This window comes from Triplophysa rosa, linkage group LG4 (assembly GCF_024868665.1).
Source record: "Triplophysa rosa linkage group LG4, Trosa_1v2, whole genome shotgun sequence".
Taxonomy (NCBI): Eukaryota; Metazoa; Chordata; class Actinopteri; order Cypriniformes; family Nemacheilidae; genus Triplophysa; species Triplophysa rosa.
Window position 1 is genome coordinate 12,391,169 of NC_079893.1, and position 21,735 is coordinate 12,412,903.

The window sequence follows — 21,735 nt, forward strand, 5'->3', positions numbered from 1 at the left end:
ATGTCAAAAATGTTGAATGCATAAATTTTCTATGTGGCAACACCTCACATTAAAGGGATAGTTCACCCAAAACTGAAAATTCTGTCATCGTTTACTCACCCTCCTGTCATTTTAACCTGTATGAACACAAAATGTAAGATATTTTGGAAAATGTTGGGTGAACTATACCTTTAAGAAATAAACATACTAGGAAAGAATCTCAACATTTTGCCATATTTTGTGTGTTTTGTGCAGCTATTCCTAGAGATGGAGAGCGACTCAAATATTACATTACAATAAGAGCCAAAGCTTTGTGGGCAAAGCAGCTCCACAACGTACAATCACTAAACATATCTGCTTGATTAGTTCTTACTTCTGTTGGCCATGAAGATCTCCAGCGCGGTGTTCTGCAGCAGATACCGGCGTGAGAAAACCGCTCTGATCTCGGTGAACAGCCATTTTCCATGCAGACCCTCTGTGTAGGCCAGGATCTGTACAAGAAAACACACAAACATTACCGAGCGTAGAGAAACGCACAAATAAAAGGAATCTGAGTGAAAGTACATGAAAGAACAGCGGGGGAAAGGGAGGCTTTAGTTCATTTATCACCCATAGATGCTGCTCACGGTCACAGAGGAGGATTAATGTGTATTATTGATCAGCACTCATGAAAAAGAGATTCTTTTAGCGCTAAAATGAGCCCCATTCACACAAACATTGAAGAAGTTGCAGGAGGGCCACAGTTCACTAAAAGGTGATCAGTAGCGAGAGAACTGCAAATCTATCAGCATTTGTCCTTCATCTTGGTACAAGTGAGACATGGTTGTACCGCATGATGCAATCGAGATTAAGATAAACTGAAATCAAGACAATCGTGACTCAATGAGAGAGGACAAACAGACATCAAAACAATGTGAACCATTTTATTTTTTTACATAAGGCCTTGCTACGAATGTGTCCATACAGGATGCAAAACAACAGCTACAAATGAACATAAAACTATGTAAACCAAAACAATTCTGCATTATTTATTTATTTTACAGAAGTCTTTTCATTGTTTTATAACATGAATTCAATAATAAATAACCAAAGCATTTTTAATTACTAAATAACAATTACATAAATTAGCTGTTTCGCATTTCCCATTCAACCCTGTTACAACATAGTGTTTTGTAGTTTTAATATTCCTTAAAATTGTTGAAGGATGCATAAATGGATCTCATCCCCCATTGACTACAATATTATTTATGTTCCCTACTATGGCAGTAAATGGGGGATGAGATCTGTTTGGTTACTGACATTCTTCCAAATATCTTCCTTTGTGTTCAACAGAACAAAGAAATGTATACAGGTTTCTTCTGACAGCGGGGGAATTCTGCGTTATGGATGTGACATTTTCAGTCAAAACTTGAAATATAAATTCGCAGAGAATGTATTTATTACCAGTGTATTGAACCATCTGTTTACATTTTACTAAACCTCTGACGATAGAGTTCAGACATTAGACAAATTTCAGTCTATGCACAAGTTTTCTACTTTAAGGGAAAAATTTACGCATTATGAATGTGACAAACAACACAGACAACATACTTTGTAGGATTTCTATGAATTCAAATGTACAAACTAGAAGCAAAAATACCCAACAAATGGAGAAGGGATGGTTCTTTATAGAACATAAATATGGACCTTCATGCATGTGACAATTCACTTACCTGACTAGTAGAAACTATGCTTTAAAAACTTTGAGACTTCACATACAGCAGGTATTTAAAACCACCAAATATTGACACATTGACATAAGTTTGGTAAAAACATTTTGTAAAAACTAGATTTTTTCACCTTACAGTTGACATTTACATGGAATTGCCCAGCTCTATCCAACAAAGTCTGATTTTTCTGGAAAGCAGCAGCATCATTTGACGTTCGCAGATGCTCAGCTGTGCCAAACTTTCTAATGTTGTCTTTAGCCTCCACTTATCTTTCCTGCTTTTCCTCCATATGCTCTCATCTCTAATTTAGCTTCATTACTGAGTGCTTGTCAGGACAGTAGGCAGGAGACCGCCACACCTGATCTGAGCAGGCTCTGATGAAGGTGGATAAGCATCTGAGTTAATCAGACATTTGGGTCTTCTGGTATTAAGGCTTACGCTGAACCCGCTCATTAACTCGCGACAGAAACAAAGAGAACCTGACCGAGGAGAGATAGAGACTGCAGCAGCTGTGCTGTGTTGTGAAAGTGATGTCAATGCTCCTGTCTGCTTCGCAGACTCACTTCAAAGTCTCCAGAGTTCAATTAAATGTGGATTAGGGTCGTTCCACCGCCCCGGTAAGTCTGCCGTTCGCCACCGCAAACTCCCTGACAAGAGGCATGCGAGATGGCCCGCTCTACTATTCATCTTCCTCATCTCCCTTCTGTCAGACTGTTGGTATGGAAACAGCAGCATTAATGCGATATATGACGCGCTACCTAACCGAGGTGCGCGGAGGGGTTTATCGTATCCGAGCGATCACGGATGGGGGCATAAATACGAAGTGCCCTCGTCCTTGTGTAGTCGAGGAACTTTATCTGAAGGATCTGTCTGTTTGCATTGCGTATTACAAGCAGCTGCCATTGAACGGTAATGAAATTAACCCCATGTAAGCAGTGTTAATGCAGTGAGACTCCTCCACCCCCCCCCCCCCCCCCACACACACACACTCACACGACAATATAAGACAGACTTCACTATTAGATCATTATGTGCTATTTAATATACAAAACGAGTCGATTGAAATGTATTGTGTTAGGCGTGTGCTTTATTTTAACATTGGTTGTCATCCTCAGCTCCACTAACAAGAGAAAAAAAAAGAAAGAATTGTAGTCTAAAACTTTCCACCAATGTGCTAGGATGTTATGGATGGTGTTGCTATGTGGTTGCTTACTGTAAAAGAGCCCATTCTTAAGTCTTTAATTACATATGGCTCAGGCCGCTCCTTTAAAATAAGATTAAAAATAAAAATAATAAAAATATGTGTATTTTTTTGGAAGATCTTTTTGACAGAAATATAGTATAGTGACAATATAATATATAGGGATGCACCGATATGTAAACTTTGGCCGATAACCGATAATTCTTTAAAATTGGAAGCCGATAACCGATATATTGGCCGATATGCGGTATCTAAATATTAATATAAAACTCCCTAGGACTGAAACAAAAGGCAAAATGTGGACAACGGCTTTTATTTGAAAACATTGACTGCAGAAAACAAGGTAACCATAAGTTCTCTTTTTTCCCCCTGAAAATTATGTACCAAGCCTACTTTATACTATACGAATCATTAACCTTCAAACTTTTCTGGTATATTTTTTATTTAATAAACAAATTATAGATGTTCTCCCAGAGCAACCCAGAAAAATGTTTTTAATAGCCACATGTCTAACATGTGTCAAGACAGAAAGCATTCAGACAGCAGTCTGATTCAAACAATATGCTTTTGTTCCTATAATGTACACATTCATAAATACTGTATCTACATACTGTACCCACATCAACAATGTTTGCTAATAGCAGTAAGTGAATGATCACGACAGAAAGATTGTACAGTATTTTAACTGTGAGCAGTGTGCAGCTGAAGAAGTTTAACCAGAGGAAATGATTTATGATTTATCAGCTATAATATATCGGCCTAAATTTTATTATGGCCGATGTGACTCATCATTTATTGTGCATCCCTAATAATATACATAACTGTCTTCAGAGGTGTACATAAAGACTAGATAATGAAACGTTATATTTTTATTATCTTAGAATGAGCTATTTCTATCTACATACACAAATGGACAAACTGCTCTACAGAGCACATTTCGTAAATACGTCATCTCCTTCGGGCAAAGAAGCTAAATGTGACTACATCTTTGTCTGTGCCAGCCACAGATTTTTGGCTGGCAAATATGGGTGTTTTGTAGATAAAAAAGAAGAATCGGGGTAAGGAAAGGAAATAATCAAAAATTTACTTCATCATTACTTTTATTATTTAATCATCTTCTGGCTTAGCGAGCGCCACGAAACAAGCAAATTATACTGTACAATACAAAGATGACACTGCAGAGCAAATGTAGTTCATCGATCAATCCCTCAGTTTGACAGCCGTCTGAAAGGAGTGTCTGGAGCTGAACTTTAACATTATTCCATCAAATCTTGCTGTCTAAAAATATGACCTTTAACCTGCAGTTATTTCACATATATAGCAGAACTCCTTAAAAAGTTTCCACTTTATCTTACTGCGGACTACTCAAACCCTCAGATGTCTTGACTTGACATGCTGTTGAAGAATATGACTATTGTTGTGTGTGTAATATGCATATAACTTGCTATACAAGCTACTGGAAACCACAATAAATTCCTTGTGTGTGTGTGTACACTTGGTGAATAAAGAGCATTCGGATTCTGATCAGAAAAGACTTAAAGACTATTTCTTTTGCTTGTTTTCAGAAATAATCTGCCGGGACTCCATTCTTTGCGGATGTGTACCGGAAGTTCCGTTTGGGCCACAAAAGAGCGCATGCGCAGTAACGTTTTGTTTATGTTGTTGCTTTGAAACCATCTATAAACCAACCAGTGATGGCTTATTTACCACCCAGAAAGCCAGATACAAAAGATTTACAAAGCAAAATACTCAAAGCACCATAGCAACCAAATGGCAACGCCCAGGCAACCATCCGAAACACACGACAGTAGTATCATGGCACCAAATCTTGCAAAGACAAGCATATAAAAAGCTTAGCTGCTAGTTTAATTTGAAACTAGCTGGCTAGTGAAGACATAAAATGGGATTTATTAAAGGGATAGTTCACCCAAAAAAATGAAAATTCTGTCATCATTTACTCACCCTCAGATTGTTCCAAACCTGTACACATTTATTTGCTCTGCTAAACACAAAGGAAGACATTCGGAAGAATTTCAGTAACCAAACAGATCTCATCCACCATTGACTCCCATAGTATTTATTTTCCCTACTATGGCAGTAAATGGGGGATGAGATCTATTTGGTTAATGACATTCTTTCGAATATCTTCCTTTGCGTTCAGCAGAACAAAGAAATATATACAGGTTTGGAACAATCTGAGTAAATGATGACAGAATTTTCATTTTAGGGTGAACTATTCCTATCCCTTTAAGGAAATTTGTGAATAAAGAAAAAAATAGAATAAAGAAAAAATAAGTTATAATACAATACAATACTCCCCTCTGTAAAAATGATGAGGAACGTTTAGCAGATATAATTGCAGCGTCTGTCCAAAAGTCATCGTACCGTTCTTTCGCTGAATAAAATGTTCTCTCAATAACGCCAAAAACCGAGAAATTTAATTTCAAGGCCATGGCACCCACGCCAAACTGACAACAAAAGGTTGAAGCCGCAACGTGAACGTGTACACACAGCAGTGTCATTTCAAACCGCTCAACCTGTTAGGAGCGCAAGGCAGCGAGTCATTTCTGAGTGCTGTCATTTGTCTCTGTCAGCTGCTGAAACGAGTCCGAGATGAAGAGAGACACATCTCTCACACGCACTCGCAACACATTCTGTACTCTGCCAAAGGACCCTGCCCGCACAAACGACACCCTCCAAGCGACACACACACACCAGGGACTGCCGCTCTCGAGCATGTGCTCTGTCTCTGACAGAATTGAATGAAATCTAATTGAAAATACCCCCCCGCCCAACACCAAAAAAGGAGGAAGGGGGATCAGAGGGAGAGAAAAAGGCGAGAGATAGCAAGTGCGAGACAGAAAGCGAGTGAACTATCCTGCGCTCTCTCGGAAAGATAAATGAGTCTGTGAATAGCAGTCTCTGTTGGGGAAAGCGTACACTTGTGTTTGAGGGGTGATAAGAGCTCTCGTGGCCAGGAAGAGGAAAAGGCTCTCCTGCCACTGACAGAATCACCGTCTTCGCTTATAAAACGTGTAATAAACGAGCATTATAACACTCGGTTTGAAGCTTGGCAACCAATGGCATGAAATAACATGGTGTGTGTGAGAGTGAGAGTGAGAGAGAGAGAGAGAGAGCAAGACTTGAAAAGCTGGGTGTTTAATGTGCCTATGCATCTGCGGAGCAAAATGAGGTGATTGAAGTTCAATTTGTATGCTGTTATTAAGTGTTTCCGCCTGGCTGAGTGTGTTAAAGATTGCGGATGGGACATTCATTATTACCTTTTGGTCAAATGAAGTGGCCTGGGCGATAAGGTGATGAAATTAATGAGGAGGAGGAAGTGGGTGATCCATCAAGATCAACATCCAGAGCAGTACGCGCACAGACGCAATATTGGAAAACTTGATAGAATTCATGGGGATAAAAGGGAGGAGATATTGGAGAGGGACTGCTGTTTCAGACGCATCTGGCCATGTAAATAACACGCCAACACACACAGAGAGAGAAACAGTGTTTGTGTGATGGGGGTGTTTTTTGTTGTTATAAAAGTGATTATATATTGCAGAAATATACAAAAGTTAGGACATCAGCTATAAAGGACATTCTAGAGCGGAAGTTGAAGAATATAAAAAAATGCATTTTGCTTTCTAATACGACATTTGTGCATGACTCCACCGCTACTAAAAAAAGTAGTTACAGTCTAACTATTTAAAACATGAAAAGATCAGAGGCGTTTGAAATGAAACATATATTAGCATTGTCAAGTCAGTCGTGATTTAAAAACACTTTTAGTTTTTGGTGAAGCTATAGTGCTCTTCTAATGAAGTCCTGCACAATATATTGGAATGTTCTAAATATCCTAACATGCATTTAGCAATGTTTTGCAATATCTAAATGTTAAAAATCCCCAAAGTTATTTTTAATCAAAGTTTCAAGTTAAAGGAATAGTTTAAAAATGAAAATCTGTCATTATTTACATGCCCTATACAAACGCATGTTTTATTTGTGTTAAACATCTACAAAATCTAAAAAAAGATGAAACGGTAACAACAGTTACATTTTTGCTACTTGTTGGTAAACAGCAGAACACAATAAAACCAGTGTTTTCAAACAGCAATACAATTTTCTTATTAACAAAAAAAAACTAGGGATGTCGAATAATCACATCCAGAATAAAAGTTTGTGTTTACATAATATCTCTGTGAACTGTGAATTTTTTGCCATGCAATAATTAAAATGATAGATAAGTGTTTCATTTGTATATTTTTCTGAAATATATGCATATATGTGTTGTTTTTATATATACAAAATAAATATGCACAGTACACAGACATATATTTGGTAAACACAATTTATAATTCTGGATGCGATGAATCGTGAGTAATCTTTTGACAGCCCTAAAAAAACATTATGAATGTTCTGAAAGTTTTGCGTTTCAGCATTTTTTATTTTTTCATGTCCGGGTATTCGGACATGTTGTCACAAAAGAGCAATGTGTGATTAAAAACTGTACATGTATATGTATACTGTACAACAAAAACTGGTGTTCAAAACAAGACTACCCTGAAGACTATTGACTGAGGTAGCCCAGCAGCTTCCTCTACTTGGGGCCAGTTAAACTGGATTTGCTCAGTCTGATCAAGAACAGACTCCAAAAAACAAACAAACAACAAATATATAAACTTGACATAAACTTGACTCCATTCAGACACTCTCACGTGTTTTCACGCTGAAAAGTCTATTTTAATCCAGTTTAAAGGAAAGATTGCATATGAAGGTAAGCGCCACACGATTAGCGAGTACAAGAATGTGCTCCTATGCTGAGAGCTGAGAATCATGGGACTGTACAGGCACATGATCTCTGAAAGTATAAGACAAATTCAAAAACATTACTAGCATAAAAAAATCAGACAGCTAAAAGCTTATTCTACTCACAAGCTTTCTGGCTGATCAGCAGTTTATACTACTATTAAAACATTGTAAAATAAGTGTATGACATTGAATAATCGAGATTTTAATTCAATCCGGACGATAAAAAAATGTTGTTACTCTCTTCCACATAAATTCACAACCTATAAAAGTTAAGACATTAATAGCTGATTAAAACGGCCCGCCTCGTGTAAAAACAGTTAATATTTACAGACATATGTGTGATAGCCAAAGTGTTCCAATCTCCAAGTGTTCAGTCTGAATGTGGTCCAGTGGGGATTAGGACTTCCTTTGTTCCTCACCAATCTGTTTGCCAACAGGTTTGCCTTTTAACTACGGAGCGAGAGAGGAAATCTTGTGTGGATTTAGAAAAATGTCAAGAGCTATGGGGTTAATTGGAGAAGAAGTGAAGCCTTTAGTGCAGTTACTCATTAAACATTTGGTCTTTGTGTAAAGGCTTGTGGGTGTGCAGTAAGGTAAGCGTTAACACTAATGGTTTAAATGGACAAAGGAGGGTGTTTTGTGCTCAGAAATATACAGTGGAGCCGCCCCGATCGCTAAATCGCAACAAACGTGCCAATTCAAGTGATAGCAGGGGTGCTTTAGGGTGAATTAAGTAAATAACTTTTAGAGCTAAAATATAAATAGTTGGTTCTCTGATATCATTCATTCTATTGTAGATGCTGTAAAAAATATTGCTGCAGTTGTGCAGGTAGTTGCCAGTAACTTACTGTAGATTTATGTTTACCTAATTTATTGGCAACAGTTTGTTCAAATATACATATCTTTACAGAAAAAAACTTTAAAATAACAGCCTCATGCAAAGCATTCTGGGAACCAAAATTAGAAAAAAGAAAGAAAAAGGTTGATGAGGATTTCTGGTTCCCAGAATGCTTTGCATGAGGCTGTTATTTTGAAGTTTTGTTCTGTAAAGATAAGACTTGTTAATGTTTAAAGTTCATTTATTTTTGTAAATCGTGTAATTCATGTAAATCGACAGTAAAGTTACTGGCAAACTGCTGCCAGTAATACTGTAATTTCTACAGAATTTTTTTACAGTGACATTTTTGTAAAGTAAAAGTAAAAATAGTGGGGAACGGACAAAGTTTTGGAGAAAACTGAGATGGATGATCAAGCATCAAGCAAAGCGGGACTCAATCTGACTGACATCTATTCAAAGACTTTCTCCATCCTCAGAGATTTAAAGAGCTTTAACCCCAGGGCAACGGAGGGCAGTTTGCCTCACTGAGGAGCAGGACGGAAGAAAGACAGGATAAAGGTGACATAAGTGAGAAGAAGAGGAGCGTGAAATTCGCCAGACACTCACAAATCGGCTGTTTTGCTCCAAGCGCCGACATGGCGCTGAAGACCAGAGCGACTAGTGAGACGGAACGGTTCTGCTGAAGAGCTCTTCATAACGGGACGCCATTAACACAGACCAATTAGTCACATTCATAAAACATTTCCACGCTAGCAATTCGTGAATGTGCGAGAATGAATGCAGGGCTATTCCAAATACTGTGCGTATGCTAACACTGATACTCTCGGACTCCCACCATCCCAAACACCTCTGAGGAGCATGAAGAAAATCATGTTGACAGCTTTTCCTGTGCTTCGGCCCTTTCACGGACCCCGAAGCATTCATAGAGAGGAGAAGCGGCCGGGCCGGGTATAGATCTTGTCTCGCTGCCTACCACTCCAGTCCACTGACACTGTGAGGCATAGAAGTGAAGTCCCCCTAATCCTGCTATTGTTCTTGGTCTAATTGGATTTGGAGGAGGAAGGTGGGGTAGAGGGTTAAAAATGTGAACCCCCTTTTAGGCCGCCTAAAGGGGGACTTTAGTTATTTCATGGCCTGAAAAGGAGGAAGCCTCCAGGGATTTAAGGGATTGAAAGGTGACAGAAGCTGGATAATGTTTTTTATAACTGTGTATTTAAGCAGGTAAACAGGGGCGGCCGTCACGGGGGAAAGCGTAGGCAGGGGTTAATGCTGGGGTAGGTGATTCCTAATTATCTGTGAATAAATTGCTCATTTGTGTGGGTGTGACTTGTTGCTGTGAGACCACTTAAGGAAAGACCCTTCTAGATGCTTCTGGAGAAACTTTTGAAGTTAATAAACGTAAAAGTTGACAATGTCTATGTGAACTCGTAGGAGAATGGAAATTGTTGAAAAACTTTCTCGTGCACAAGAGCACAAGATAAAATAAATGCTATATGTACTTTGAGTCACAATATACTTGTATTGACAACAACCATGGTATTAAAAAAACGAAACATGATTATCAATATTGTGGGAGTAGCAAAAACTAAAATTCTGCCATCATTTACTCACCCTCTCGACATTTTAAACCTGTATGACTTTCTTTCTATTGCAAAACACAAAAGATATTTTGAAGAAGGTTGGTAACCAAAAACTGTTGGTCCCCATTTACTTCTATTGTGTGAACACAAAACCAATGCAAGTCAATGGGGACCAACGGTTTTCGTTTACCAACATTCTTTAAAATATCTTCTTTTGTGTTCTGCAAAAGAAAAGAAAGTCAAAGAGGGTAAGTAAATGATGACAGAACTTTCATTTTTGGGTAAACTACTCCTTTAATACTACAAATAAGATTATCTGTATATTTATATGATACATTATAACGTATTATTCTAATTATTTTGAGTATGATTCATTGACCCAAAAAACAAAAAATAAACTAAATTAAGGAGGATTTTGATTGATAGCATTATTTATTGATTAAAAAAAAAACGTTTCAATAGTTATCGCAATAATAGCATTATAGTAAATCCTTCTGTCCATCATAACCGTGTAGTGAAAATCTGATATTGTGACAGCCTTACTATGTACATTAGTATGTACTTAGCCTCTCTAGATTCTATTCCCTGAGTCATTCCTTTGCTAACAAGCCAACTTGCTTATTTTAAACTTCGCCTTTATCAACAAAGTGCCATGTTTTTGTTATAGGACAAGATAAGATGATGCTTGATCTAACTGTGACCTTAAAGAATCTGTCACAGACGACTGGCCCTACTGGGTCACCATGGAGACAGTGTTTTTAACCAGACTGGGTGCATCATTAACAAACATCCAAGTGTTCTGGATCTTTAAAAAAAGAACAATAAGAGAAACCAAATCTACAGTACTTAAACAGTGATTTGTTGTAAACATACATCATTATTATAAAATATCCAATAATTAGAAAGTATTACGAATAAGCAAACCAAAATAGTGGAAAAACCAAATCATAATAATGAAAAACTTAAGCGGCAGGAGAGGACAGAGGTGCGAGTCTAATCTCAGACAAACATGTTCACCCTAGCATCCATAAAGAGTCTCATCCATCTGGCTAGCAGCATATGCGATGACGTGTGTCAGTGAGCGCTCTGCTGAGTAAATGATGGAGAGCAGATCAATCAGCAGACTGGGAGGCCCCAAACCTTCACCCTGTCTGCAGAGGAAGATGGAGCAGCTAGACTCAGGTGCAGGAAACCCACCTTCTGTCTGGGGAAGAACAGCCACTGATAATAGGGTTCTATTACATGATATGAACCCGGGCTATTGGTGCATATATGTTTTTGGCTGGGCACACACATTTGAGCATGTCTTTGTCAACCTCAAGTACATTTACATTTGTGCATTTGGCAAGCGCTTTTATCCAAAGCGACTTACAGTCCATTTAGCATATACCGTGTCTTTTATCAGTACGTGTTTCCTGGGATCGAATCCACGGCCAAGTGAGCTACACATTATAATATAGTATACACAGTTGACCAAGTCTTCTTTTTACCAATTATATTATTTAGCTAATTAGACAAAAGTTTATTTGGTCACCTCCTCTTTGAAAGTGTTGCTTTAAATCAGCATATTCTTTAAATCTGGAAACGAATATTCTCTTGTCTAGATCTAGATATTATAATTTCATGTAGCTTACAAAAAAGCGAACCCATTCTGGCCACATTTGTTTATATAATGAAAGTGAATGAGGACTGTTCAGCTTCGTCAAGTTGCAAAATGACAAAATCACAATTGGTCAGTTGAAATTGTGAGTTATATCTTTTCGTCTTCTAAAGTTAGACAATTGCTTTGTGTGTAGAACAGGCCATAATGTAGGTTATTCAGAAAGAAAGCAATGTCAGATATATGAACTAACTGTATGTTTCACAGTTCAAGTTCACAAAACCGATTCTACATCTACGTCCATTACAAAACAGAGGGACTGAAACATTCCTCATAAATACATTTTCGATTCTAAAGAATAAAGGAAATATAACATTACTACTAAACGTAAAATATTATAGTATTCCTTTAACTCAAAATACTGCTTTAAATAAGAATAAAATGCCTTCCCCAGACCAAAGTACAGTATCTTCTGCAGCGTCACTGAAAGAGTGAAGCCTCTGATCCTGACCTTCACCAGTAGCTCTGTGGTAGCACAATACATCTCTGTGAAACATCTCTTTAGAATGATGTCCATCCCAGATCATAAAAGTGCCATCAGGAAAAGACGTTAACAATAGAAACAGACAATAAATTCAGTGGAGAATACAACTTGGACGCGTGAGAGCAGCTCTCCTTGACTTTGACTTGCTTCTGTCACAAATCTGTTTCATCCCTGGTGCAATTGTAATCGCTGTATCAGCAGACAGGATCAGTGACCTGCTTCATACCGGATGACTTCATTGCAGGAGAAACCTCAGTGAGGCCGGGAGGCAAGAGTGCCACTGACGTGCTCAGAATGGGACAGTAGGACAGAGTTTGCTGAGCTTTGCTGATCTTGGCCTATAGTCAAATAAACCATTTCTGAAGTGTAATCTGACTCGTCTCTCTAAAGAATTTAGATCATATGTGAAGCGTCATTTTCCATTGTTTCTAAAATGACAATATTTATTCAATGTATAGTCTTAACATAGTTTTAATGTAGAATCAAGGTAATGGTCCACTCCCCATCATTCAGGCAAATCACCGTACGAGTCATGAATTTATCGACTCATCCAGGACACAGTGTGTGAATGCTGAAGGATATGAGCAACAGTCACGGCTGCTCACCTCCAGCTCATTGATAATGACAGAGCTGCTATGCTTGGCCGTTAGCCTCTGCACAAACTATTTACGCCTAACTGAAAAATCAATAACATCTTCAGACAAACTGACACTGATCAGCAGCAGTCGAAGGTCGTCCGTGGCAACCCGAATGAGGAGGGTGTGAGCAGGGAGCGATGAGCCACTCTAAGTTGTTTGCAGGACAGGCGTAACAATACTTTCCCTGAGAGATACATCCCTCCCACGTTCCCTCCTCTCCTCCTACCCAATTACGTGTGAACAGAGCTTGTCCTTCGGATCACACTCGACTGACTGAGGTGAGAGGAGGTTTTATTTGAGCTAAAATTATGGAACATAACCTCACAACATTGGAAAAAGGCATACTGTAATGCTGAAGGACTAAATGATAGTGGGAGTGTTTAAAACTGAATATACAGAAGCATAAAAATATCTTCATTTTATAAAAAATAATCAATCTGCATAAAATGATGCATAAAACTTTACTTTTCAGAGCTAGATTTGTGAAATGTTCTAAACATCTGCTTTCAAGATGAATTTCAGCTGCTGTAAAAAGTCATAAAAGTATACAAGCAGAATAACCACAGGTATACTTTATACTACAGACAAGTTCCACTAAGTTTGATAACTTGAATAAACAAGTACTCTCTAAAAGTTAAACAGTGTATCTATTGTTTTATTATTTGAACCCTAACAATTATACATATACTCATTTTTAAGTTTGAATTACAGGTCAAGCTACTTTTTGAGGCAACGGTATAGCCATATTAGGAATAGTGTTAGGAACTTCTATTTCCAGTGTGATGAAAGAAACAGACAATATGGTTTTATAATGACACATTTTATAATTAAGCCTCATAATTAGGTTAATTATTACATTTAATAAATATTTAAACATATTTAATAATTAAAAAGGATTTATAGATTATGATATATATAATTATAATTATTTATAATATATTATATTGCATATATTACTATTGCTTGTTATACGGTTTACATATATATATATATATATATATATATATATATATATATATAGTCCAGTGTCTCTTGAATTTCAACAAAATCAAACATCAGGAATGACATAAAGTCATCCAACAGCAATGTGAAAGACTGACAGAATGACAAGACACATTAAAACTGTGATAGAAATTGAGGTTATCACATAAAAAAATATTTTGAACTTTTTCTAAATACAAGTACAAATATTACTGTTGTGTTGCTTAAAAGTGAATATGAACTTGTTTTCTTTGCAGTATTTGAGGTTTAAAACAACGGGGCATTTTTTCTGTTATTTTGACCTGTTTCTCCCGTTTTCATTTTCTGATAATAAATGCAAATAGAAACTATATTTTTCTTTAAATTTGGGAGAAATATTGTTAGCAGTTCACAGAATGAAACGAAAATGAACATTTTAACCTTAACACTACCTATAAACAGTAAATTTTGAAAACTGAAATTAAGCTTAAAATGGTCTCTTAATTTTCCCATGGCAGTATATAATGACAGAATACCTTAACAGAAGGAATAAAAGGTTAGTGTCTAATCTGAAGGAGAACCCTAACGCAGACCGTGAGCACGAGGGACACAGAGAGACACCCATCTGCTCCATGACCTCACCAGATCTCCCTGGCAGATGCGGAAAGGCCTGCCAAGCAATTAGTACCACTGGTTGACTTATTTGGGGCCGTCTCCAAGGGCCAAATGCAGCTGGGGCCTGATGTGTGTGTGCAAAAAGTGGGTAAGACGGTGCGCCTTTTTTTGCCTGCTTTTGCTCACGTTTCCATTGTGGGGCAGAAAAAGACAATGGGCTAAAAACATCTGTAACTGACATCCTCACCTTCTTGTCACAGACATGAAAAAGCAACTAACTTCAGATGAGATGGGAAAAAACGAGTACAAATTTTCTCTCCTTCCAAATGAGCCTGAAGGACACCATCATTTAAGATATAGAGATGAAAATCAGAACATATGCTAATTTTTTAACTACCATAATCAGCTATTTATAATACTTACATATGCAGTTAATAAGGTATAACTACCTTTAGATTCATATATTGTGCATTTATTTTACATAAATAGTTAAAAACGGCTATAATCTTTTCCAAAGAACCCCCATCTTGCGCAGAACGCAAAAAGAGAAATTGAAAGAGCAATTTTTTCCTTGCACTTTCATAATTTTTTTCTTGTCTGCTATTGTAGATGCAGTCAGTATCTGCCACCTTAACATTTTTCCTATTTGTCTGTTTGAGTTTTTGAGGTCACCCTAAAGTTACCAGGATCATTGTTTTTGCCTTTTTCTTTGATCAGCCAACACATATCGGTCTCTTCATTAAGTAGGTCAGATGACCTGGAAATCATGTTAGACTCTTCAAGAAAAGAGAGAGAGAGAGAGAGAGAGAGAGAGAGAGAGAGAGAGAGAGAGAGAGAGAGAGAGAGAGAGAGAGTCGCTTCGGCAGATGGGCAGGAGGCCCAAGCGTGGGGCCACGCCAGGGGCGGTTGGGCGGTCGCCGGGGGGGGGCGCACAGAAGACCGAGGGAGACGACGGATGAGGAGGCAGAGTGGATGAGAGAGAGAGAGAGAGAGAGAGAGAGAGAGAGAGAGAGAGAGAGAGGGAGAGAGAGTCTTATCAGACACTGTCCAGTGTTGTAGAGAGGATCAGAGTGGAGTCATCAGATCAAAGAGGAGTGGCTCCAAACTACCCTGCCTTCTCATCTTCTCTGCTCAGTAAGAAGAAAGCTCTTTTGGTCTCCAGATAATACGGGATGTTTAAAAGATAAAGAAGGAAAAAAGATCCCAAAAGATCTTCTTGTGATAGAGCTTATTTAAGAGGTTTTATCGAGTTCTGCTAAGTGCGCCATTAGGTTCAAGAACATATTTTGCCACTTGAGTGCGAGAAGCAACATGAAAATTTTACCACTCGCTGAGCTCTTATTGATTTGAGGCCTCTTTTAACTTCATACGAAAATAATGACAAAGAAAATTATATTAAACTATCTACTATAAATTAATTTGAATGGTCTTCAAATTCATATAGGCCTATTGTTAGATTATTTAATATAATTATTTAAAAAGTTAAATATTGATGAAAGACAGACTAAGACTAATTGAAAACAATCTTGTTCGAACCAGCATGTCAAAAACAAACTTTGGATATAAAGAAGCAAGAGCTAGTTAACTTTTTTGTAAACACTGTAAACATTGTGTCTAAACATGTTAAGACACAGCAAACACATTAATGTTGCTGTAAACTGAAGAAATATCAATCGATTGCTTTGTTTCTCATTCAAATGCTAGCGAGGAAACTGAAGGAAGATGTAACTTCACACAGTCTGAGCCTTTAAACAGAGCCATAAGTATAACTCGGATAGACGTATTATACATAATTATATGCCATAAAAGGTTATAAATTGTAAATGGCATTGGTATGTACATATAGGTCATGATGTCTGTAATGAAACAACTTATGCAGCTGGGCTGAACTTTTCTATGGTATTTAAAATAGTACAACAACTCATTAAAGGTCCTTCCTACATGCTATATACACTGGCTCATGTTTCACAGTCTCCTTTTGGGCCTTGGTTAAATGAGCAATTTCATATTTTCTTGTCTAGTTTTTTTTAAGCCAAAGAGAAAAAGAACAAATCTGACAAAACTGCAAAAAAGCTTTATAACTTTTTCTATTCCTTGCAAATAAATCTGATGTCTTCCCATTGCCTCTCACCTTCAGCACATTTGTCCTAAAAATTAACTATGAATTTAACTTTATTGCAAGCCAATCCCTACTAAGAAGGACAAGATAAAAACATGAATTAATCTATTAATTATATAAAAGACTATTAGATGGATGTGCATAATTATGTCTCAGAACGAACTAATTCAAACATATTAAACTTAAATTCAAATAACTGATCTGATAGCATTTGGTGGAAATGAATAAAAAAGAGGTTGCACAAAAAAACTAAAATTATATTAATATAAGTTCTATTTTCACATCAAAGGATCATAAATGAAACATTTAATTTTTCAGTCATAAACATTGCCGTTTTCTTGAAACAGTTTCAGGCAGAGATTACAAACAACACATGATATTGAACCAGAATGTGCAACCATTAACTTTTAATTAGTGTTACTTCTAAACTATTTTTCTAACACACCACATCAATGCAATATAGGTGACGCATGACGATTGGGAAATATAAAATAAATAAATAATTGCAAAAAAATTAAAATCAAACAATATTGACGTTTAGGTAATGAACCTTTAACGAAAATGTTTAACGAAAGATCATTTACTCTTCGTAACTCTAACAAACTGAGTTTTACGCAAAAGAAAAAAATTAAACAAATACCCAGTGGGCTCTCAAAACGGCTTAACAGCACACACTCACAGACATTCATTTGGCCCACTGTAAAACACGCAGTTGCGACGGATCGATACTTTGAGCGTCTGAGCGAATGGCCTTTCATTTAGCTCGGTCTGCACGTAAGCACCCTATTTTAGACTTCCCCGTAAGCCTGTCGTTAAGACGAGCTGTGATAAGAGTTTAACTCATGAAACATGAAGTCTGGCTTGATAAGAGACTTCAATTACCACGCCAAACAATCCTCCTCTCTAAATTATTCATCTTCAACGCGCTTCGCTGCCAAAGAGACGCAGCTCAGATTCACTTAGGCATTTTTTTAAAATATAGCTTTACTCCTGTGAGCACAAAGCAACGATGGAGATGAAAAGATGAAGAAAAACTAATATAAATATTTTTAAGACAACAAAGAATCAAGCGAGCGAACAGAAACGTATAAATGTAATTAAAAAGAACTGACATTTTTACCAGAGAAATAAGAAAAGTAAATAAATAAAACACTTAAAAAACGTAAAGCTAAGTAAAATGATTTAATTTGTGAATACGTTTTTTAAACAAGGAAACGTTTGAAATCTAATTTCGCTTTTCAATAACATAATTTAAGTTGACCTAATAATTTTCTAAACATTTTCCCTTTATACCTTCGTTTTAAAAGCAAAGTTCATTATATAGGGGTTATATAAAAATTTAATCACAAATGCCTTCTCTAAACAACACGTGCAGGTTGCTCTAACAACTGCACCGATGCGTTTCTAAACCCCAATTCATTTCAAAACCCCAATTCATTTCAAGCCACTTCAAGAGACTGACATTTAATTGCAATAATACCAAAATAACCCGAAACAGAAGGTATTGCAACATGCATAATTAAACTTCTGAATTTACCGAAAATTGCAAGTTATATAAATGTTAAGCATATAGAGAGGAATTAAAAATAAAAATAAAACTTTTTTATGAAAATAGGCTATAAGGCGCGCGCATGAATAGATCTTTGAAAATCCTTATAACTAAAGATAATTGACAGACTGAAGAACATGAGAGCTATTTAATTAGTAGGTTCTGTAAATACTACAGAAGGTTCACCTCCACGACAAAGCCAAATCACACAGCATATCTGATCCATATGAGCGCTCTCAATAGAGGGTCAATAGATGTTTGACGAATGCAACACTTGCAACGCAGCGTCAACAATCGTGCAGCAGTAAGACAAACGATAACTGTAAACGCGATTCAAACAGCAGCCAGGTGACTAAAGACGAAAACTATTTCAATTAACAAAAAATGAACTCAACATTCTGATAATGTTATTTAGGTTATGCTATTTCGCCTTATCTTACTCCGCTTCGCTTACTACGCTAAGATCAAATTTACACGCAGTGAGATAACAAACTCCCAACACGTCAAATCAATTTCATGTAGTTTACAGAAAGTGAACGCTTTAGGTAAAATATGTGCTACAAATGCCGTCTGTATATCCTAACCTGGAGGCGACGGGGCTCCAGCGCAGGATGTTCAGGAGGAGAGAGTCTCTCCAGCGCACCGATGCGGCCATTGGCCGATCGCACTGACAGCTCGTCCGTTGATTGGTTAGGATCAGAAGCCCGACCCCTTTCACTCCAACTAGAGGACCATTCATAAACTAAACAATTCCAGCACTCACGGCTGAGTCTGGGCAACTGCACAGTGGCGCACAGTTTTCATGCGCAAACGCAAGTGAAAAAGATGATGACATGACGATCGGAGATTTATCCTACAGCTGATACGGGCTTGGAGAACCAGCGCCCTCAAAACGTGTTCAAGTTGACTTGGAAAAGTAGAGTGGTATTGCGTTGCATCTCGATCTGCTTCCTGCCTCAAACTTGACGTCCATCCGCTGTGGGCGCAAACTTAATCACTGCTTTTTTCTTCTTTTTTTGCTGGGAGTTGTGCCTCTGGCTTCACCGGTAAGCATTGGATCCATCGGCGTATTGCGAAACTCCGGTGTACAGTCCGGATCTGTGCCCAAATATGATCGCAACGCAGGCAAAGCTGGTTTACCAGCTTAATAAATATCACAACGAGAGATGCCAAGCGCGCAAAGCGGCCATCGCCAAGACCATTCGAGAGGTGTGTAAGGTGGTGTCGGATGTGCTGAAGGAGGTGGAGGTCCAAGAGCCCCGTTTCATCAGCTCGCTAAGCGAGATAGACGCGCGCTACGAGGGCATGGAGGTCATCGCACCCAACGAGTTCGAGGTCGTGCTTTACCTGAACCAAATGGGAGTCTTTAACTTCGTGGATGACGGCTCGCTGCCGGGTTGCGCCGTGCTCAAACTCAGCGACGGCCGCAAGAGGAGCATGTCTCTGTGGGTAGAGTTCATCACCGCCTCCGGTTATCTATCTGCCAGAAAGATCCGCTCCCGCTTCCAGACCCTGGTGGCTCAGGCCGTGGATAAATGCAGCTATCGGGACGTGGTTAAAATGGTGGCGGACACGAGCGAAGTGAAACTGCGCATTCGGGAGAGGTACGTGGTGCAGATCACCCCGGCCTTCAAGTGCACGGGCATCTGGCCTAGGAGTGCCGCCCAATGGCCCATGCCTCACATTCCGTGGCCCGGGCCGAACCGAGTGGCGGAGGTGAAAGCGGAGGGCTTTAACCTTCTCTCCAAAGAGTGCTACTCGTTAACGGGTAAACAGAGCTCGGCGGAGAGCGACGCATGGGTCTTGCAGTTTGGCGAGGCCGAGAACAGGCTTCTGATGTCTGGCTGCAGAAAGAAGTGTCTCTCTATTCTAAAGACTCTCCGTGACCGACATCTCGAGCTGCCGGGACAGCCGCTACATAACTACCACATGAAGACCCTGCTGCTGTACGAGTGCGAGAAACACCCGCGGGAGACCGACTGGGATGAGTCGTGCCTGGGCGACCGTCTGAACGGTATCCTTCTTCAGCTCATCTCCTGTCTGCAGTGCCGCCGGTGCCCGCATTACTTCTTACCCAATCTAGACCTGTTTCAGGGTAGACCACACTCGGCCCTGGAGACAGCGGCCAAACAAACCTGGAGACTGGCGAGAGAAATCCTCACTAATGCGAAAAGTTTGGATAAACTGTAAAATGGTAAATAAAAACTAAAGACATTTTATGTCGGTGAAAATGAACGGGACGTTTGAGATCACAACACTGAAAGTGGAGAGACTGTGATCTTGGTGCTCTTAAAATAATGAAACCAAGAATAAATGATTAAAAAGATCGTAGGAAAAAGATCCCGAAGCGTTTGCATTTGTCAAGGCTCAAACGGGACTTTGCAAGAGACAGAAGGTACATTTCAAGATAAGTGTAATGATTTTGTTGTTTGTTTGAACTGTTTTCACAAAGTGAAATTTTTATTTAAATATATGCACAAGATCTTTAAATGCGAATTACAAAATGTAGCGTGCCAAGTTCAATTATTTTCATGATGTGATCGAAAATTGAAACGTAATAAAACCATGACACGATGAAATTTAAACTTGGCATTTGTCATTACTGAATTTGAAGACAAGCTTTTTTTTAAGCTAAGCTTTTGACGTTGATGGGGTTGTAATACAAGAGCGAACACATAAATACATTCGTCTTCGTTGATTAAAAAAACAATTGTTGAATTTATATCAGGGCAGTATGTTTTGCTATCATTTTAATTATAGAAACTTAATAATAACAGATATAATCGTGGTACAGTTGCATTGAGAAAAATAGTAGAGAAAAACTACTAAATACATGTTAATATTAAAAAATTCACAGCACTTTGTTAAACAACAAAGACCACTGACACAGCTACATATATAGAAAATTTTAAAATAACAAATAAAATTAAACGTAAACAAACGATCTCTCTCACATAACAACAACAGTTGCACTTCTTTTTAGACTAATTTGGCGTCAAATGCAATATAAAATATTTTAAGATTGATACACTGCATTTATTCTATACAATTCGAATTGTGATTATAATTACCATTTACTCACTCTTGAATTCTTAATAAATAATTAAAAACTTAGAATAGACATGTCGTTTTTATTGCTGTTGTTACACATATTTTAATAAATAATAGGACTACTAAACAATTATTTAAAAGAAATAAAACACCATACTGAAAGCATTTCGAAAGTGTTTAGAAATGTTTTGCAAATAAAGTAAATACATAAATATATAGATTATGTTATTGCAAAAAGCAGAACATAAAAACTATGGAAAATTATTATTAATGAAGCTTTTAAGAAGGTAACATTATTTAACATGTTAAGTACAAAATGTGTCAAGTAGAGCAGATACACATTGTCAATACTTCTCATTCATTCTTTCACCTTCAAAACAAAATAGTGAATTGAGCATTCAGAAGAATGTGGCCTAATTTAGAAATATTCTTCAAGCCTTCAATAGTCAGAATACTGACTGTTCTTTTTCAAACCAGTGGTGCTCAAAAGTAACACTTGATCCACATGAACAATCCTACCACATGCAGCATGAATGAGCA

The 21,735-nt window shown here is 37.8% G+C and overlaps 2 protein-coding genes across 4 annotated transcripts in view; one reads left to right on the forward strand and one right to left on the reverse strand.

Annotated features, from left to right (window-relative positions):
- Positions 1 to 21,735, reverse strand: part of lrba (LPS responsive beige-like anchor protein) — a 262,968-nt gene that overhangs the window by 68,140 nt on the left and 173,093 nt on the right. For all 3 annotated transcript variants that reach the window (XM_057332760.1, XM_057332761.1, XM_057332759.1), the window contains exon 40: positions 353 to 470. In XM_057332760.1, coding sequence (XP_057188743.1) covers positions 353 to 470 — 118 coding nt within the window. The remainder of the gene's footprint in view (positions 1 to 352; positions 471 to 21,735) is intronic.
- mab21l2 (mab-21-like 2) lies at positions 18,715 to 20,893 on the forward strand. Its single transcript, XM_057332762.1, has one exon. It carries the CDS (start codon positions 19,255 to 19,257, stop codon positions 20,332 to 20,334), a length of 1,080 nt encoding a protein of 359 aa, XP_057188745.1. The 5' UTR covers positions 18,715 to 19,254; the 3' UTR covers positions 20,335 to 20,893.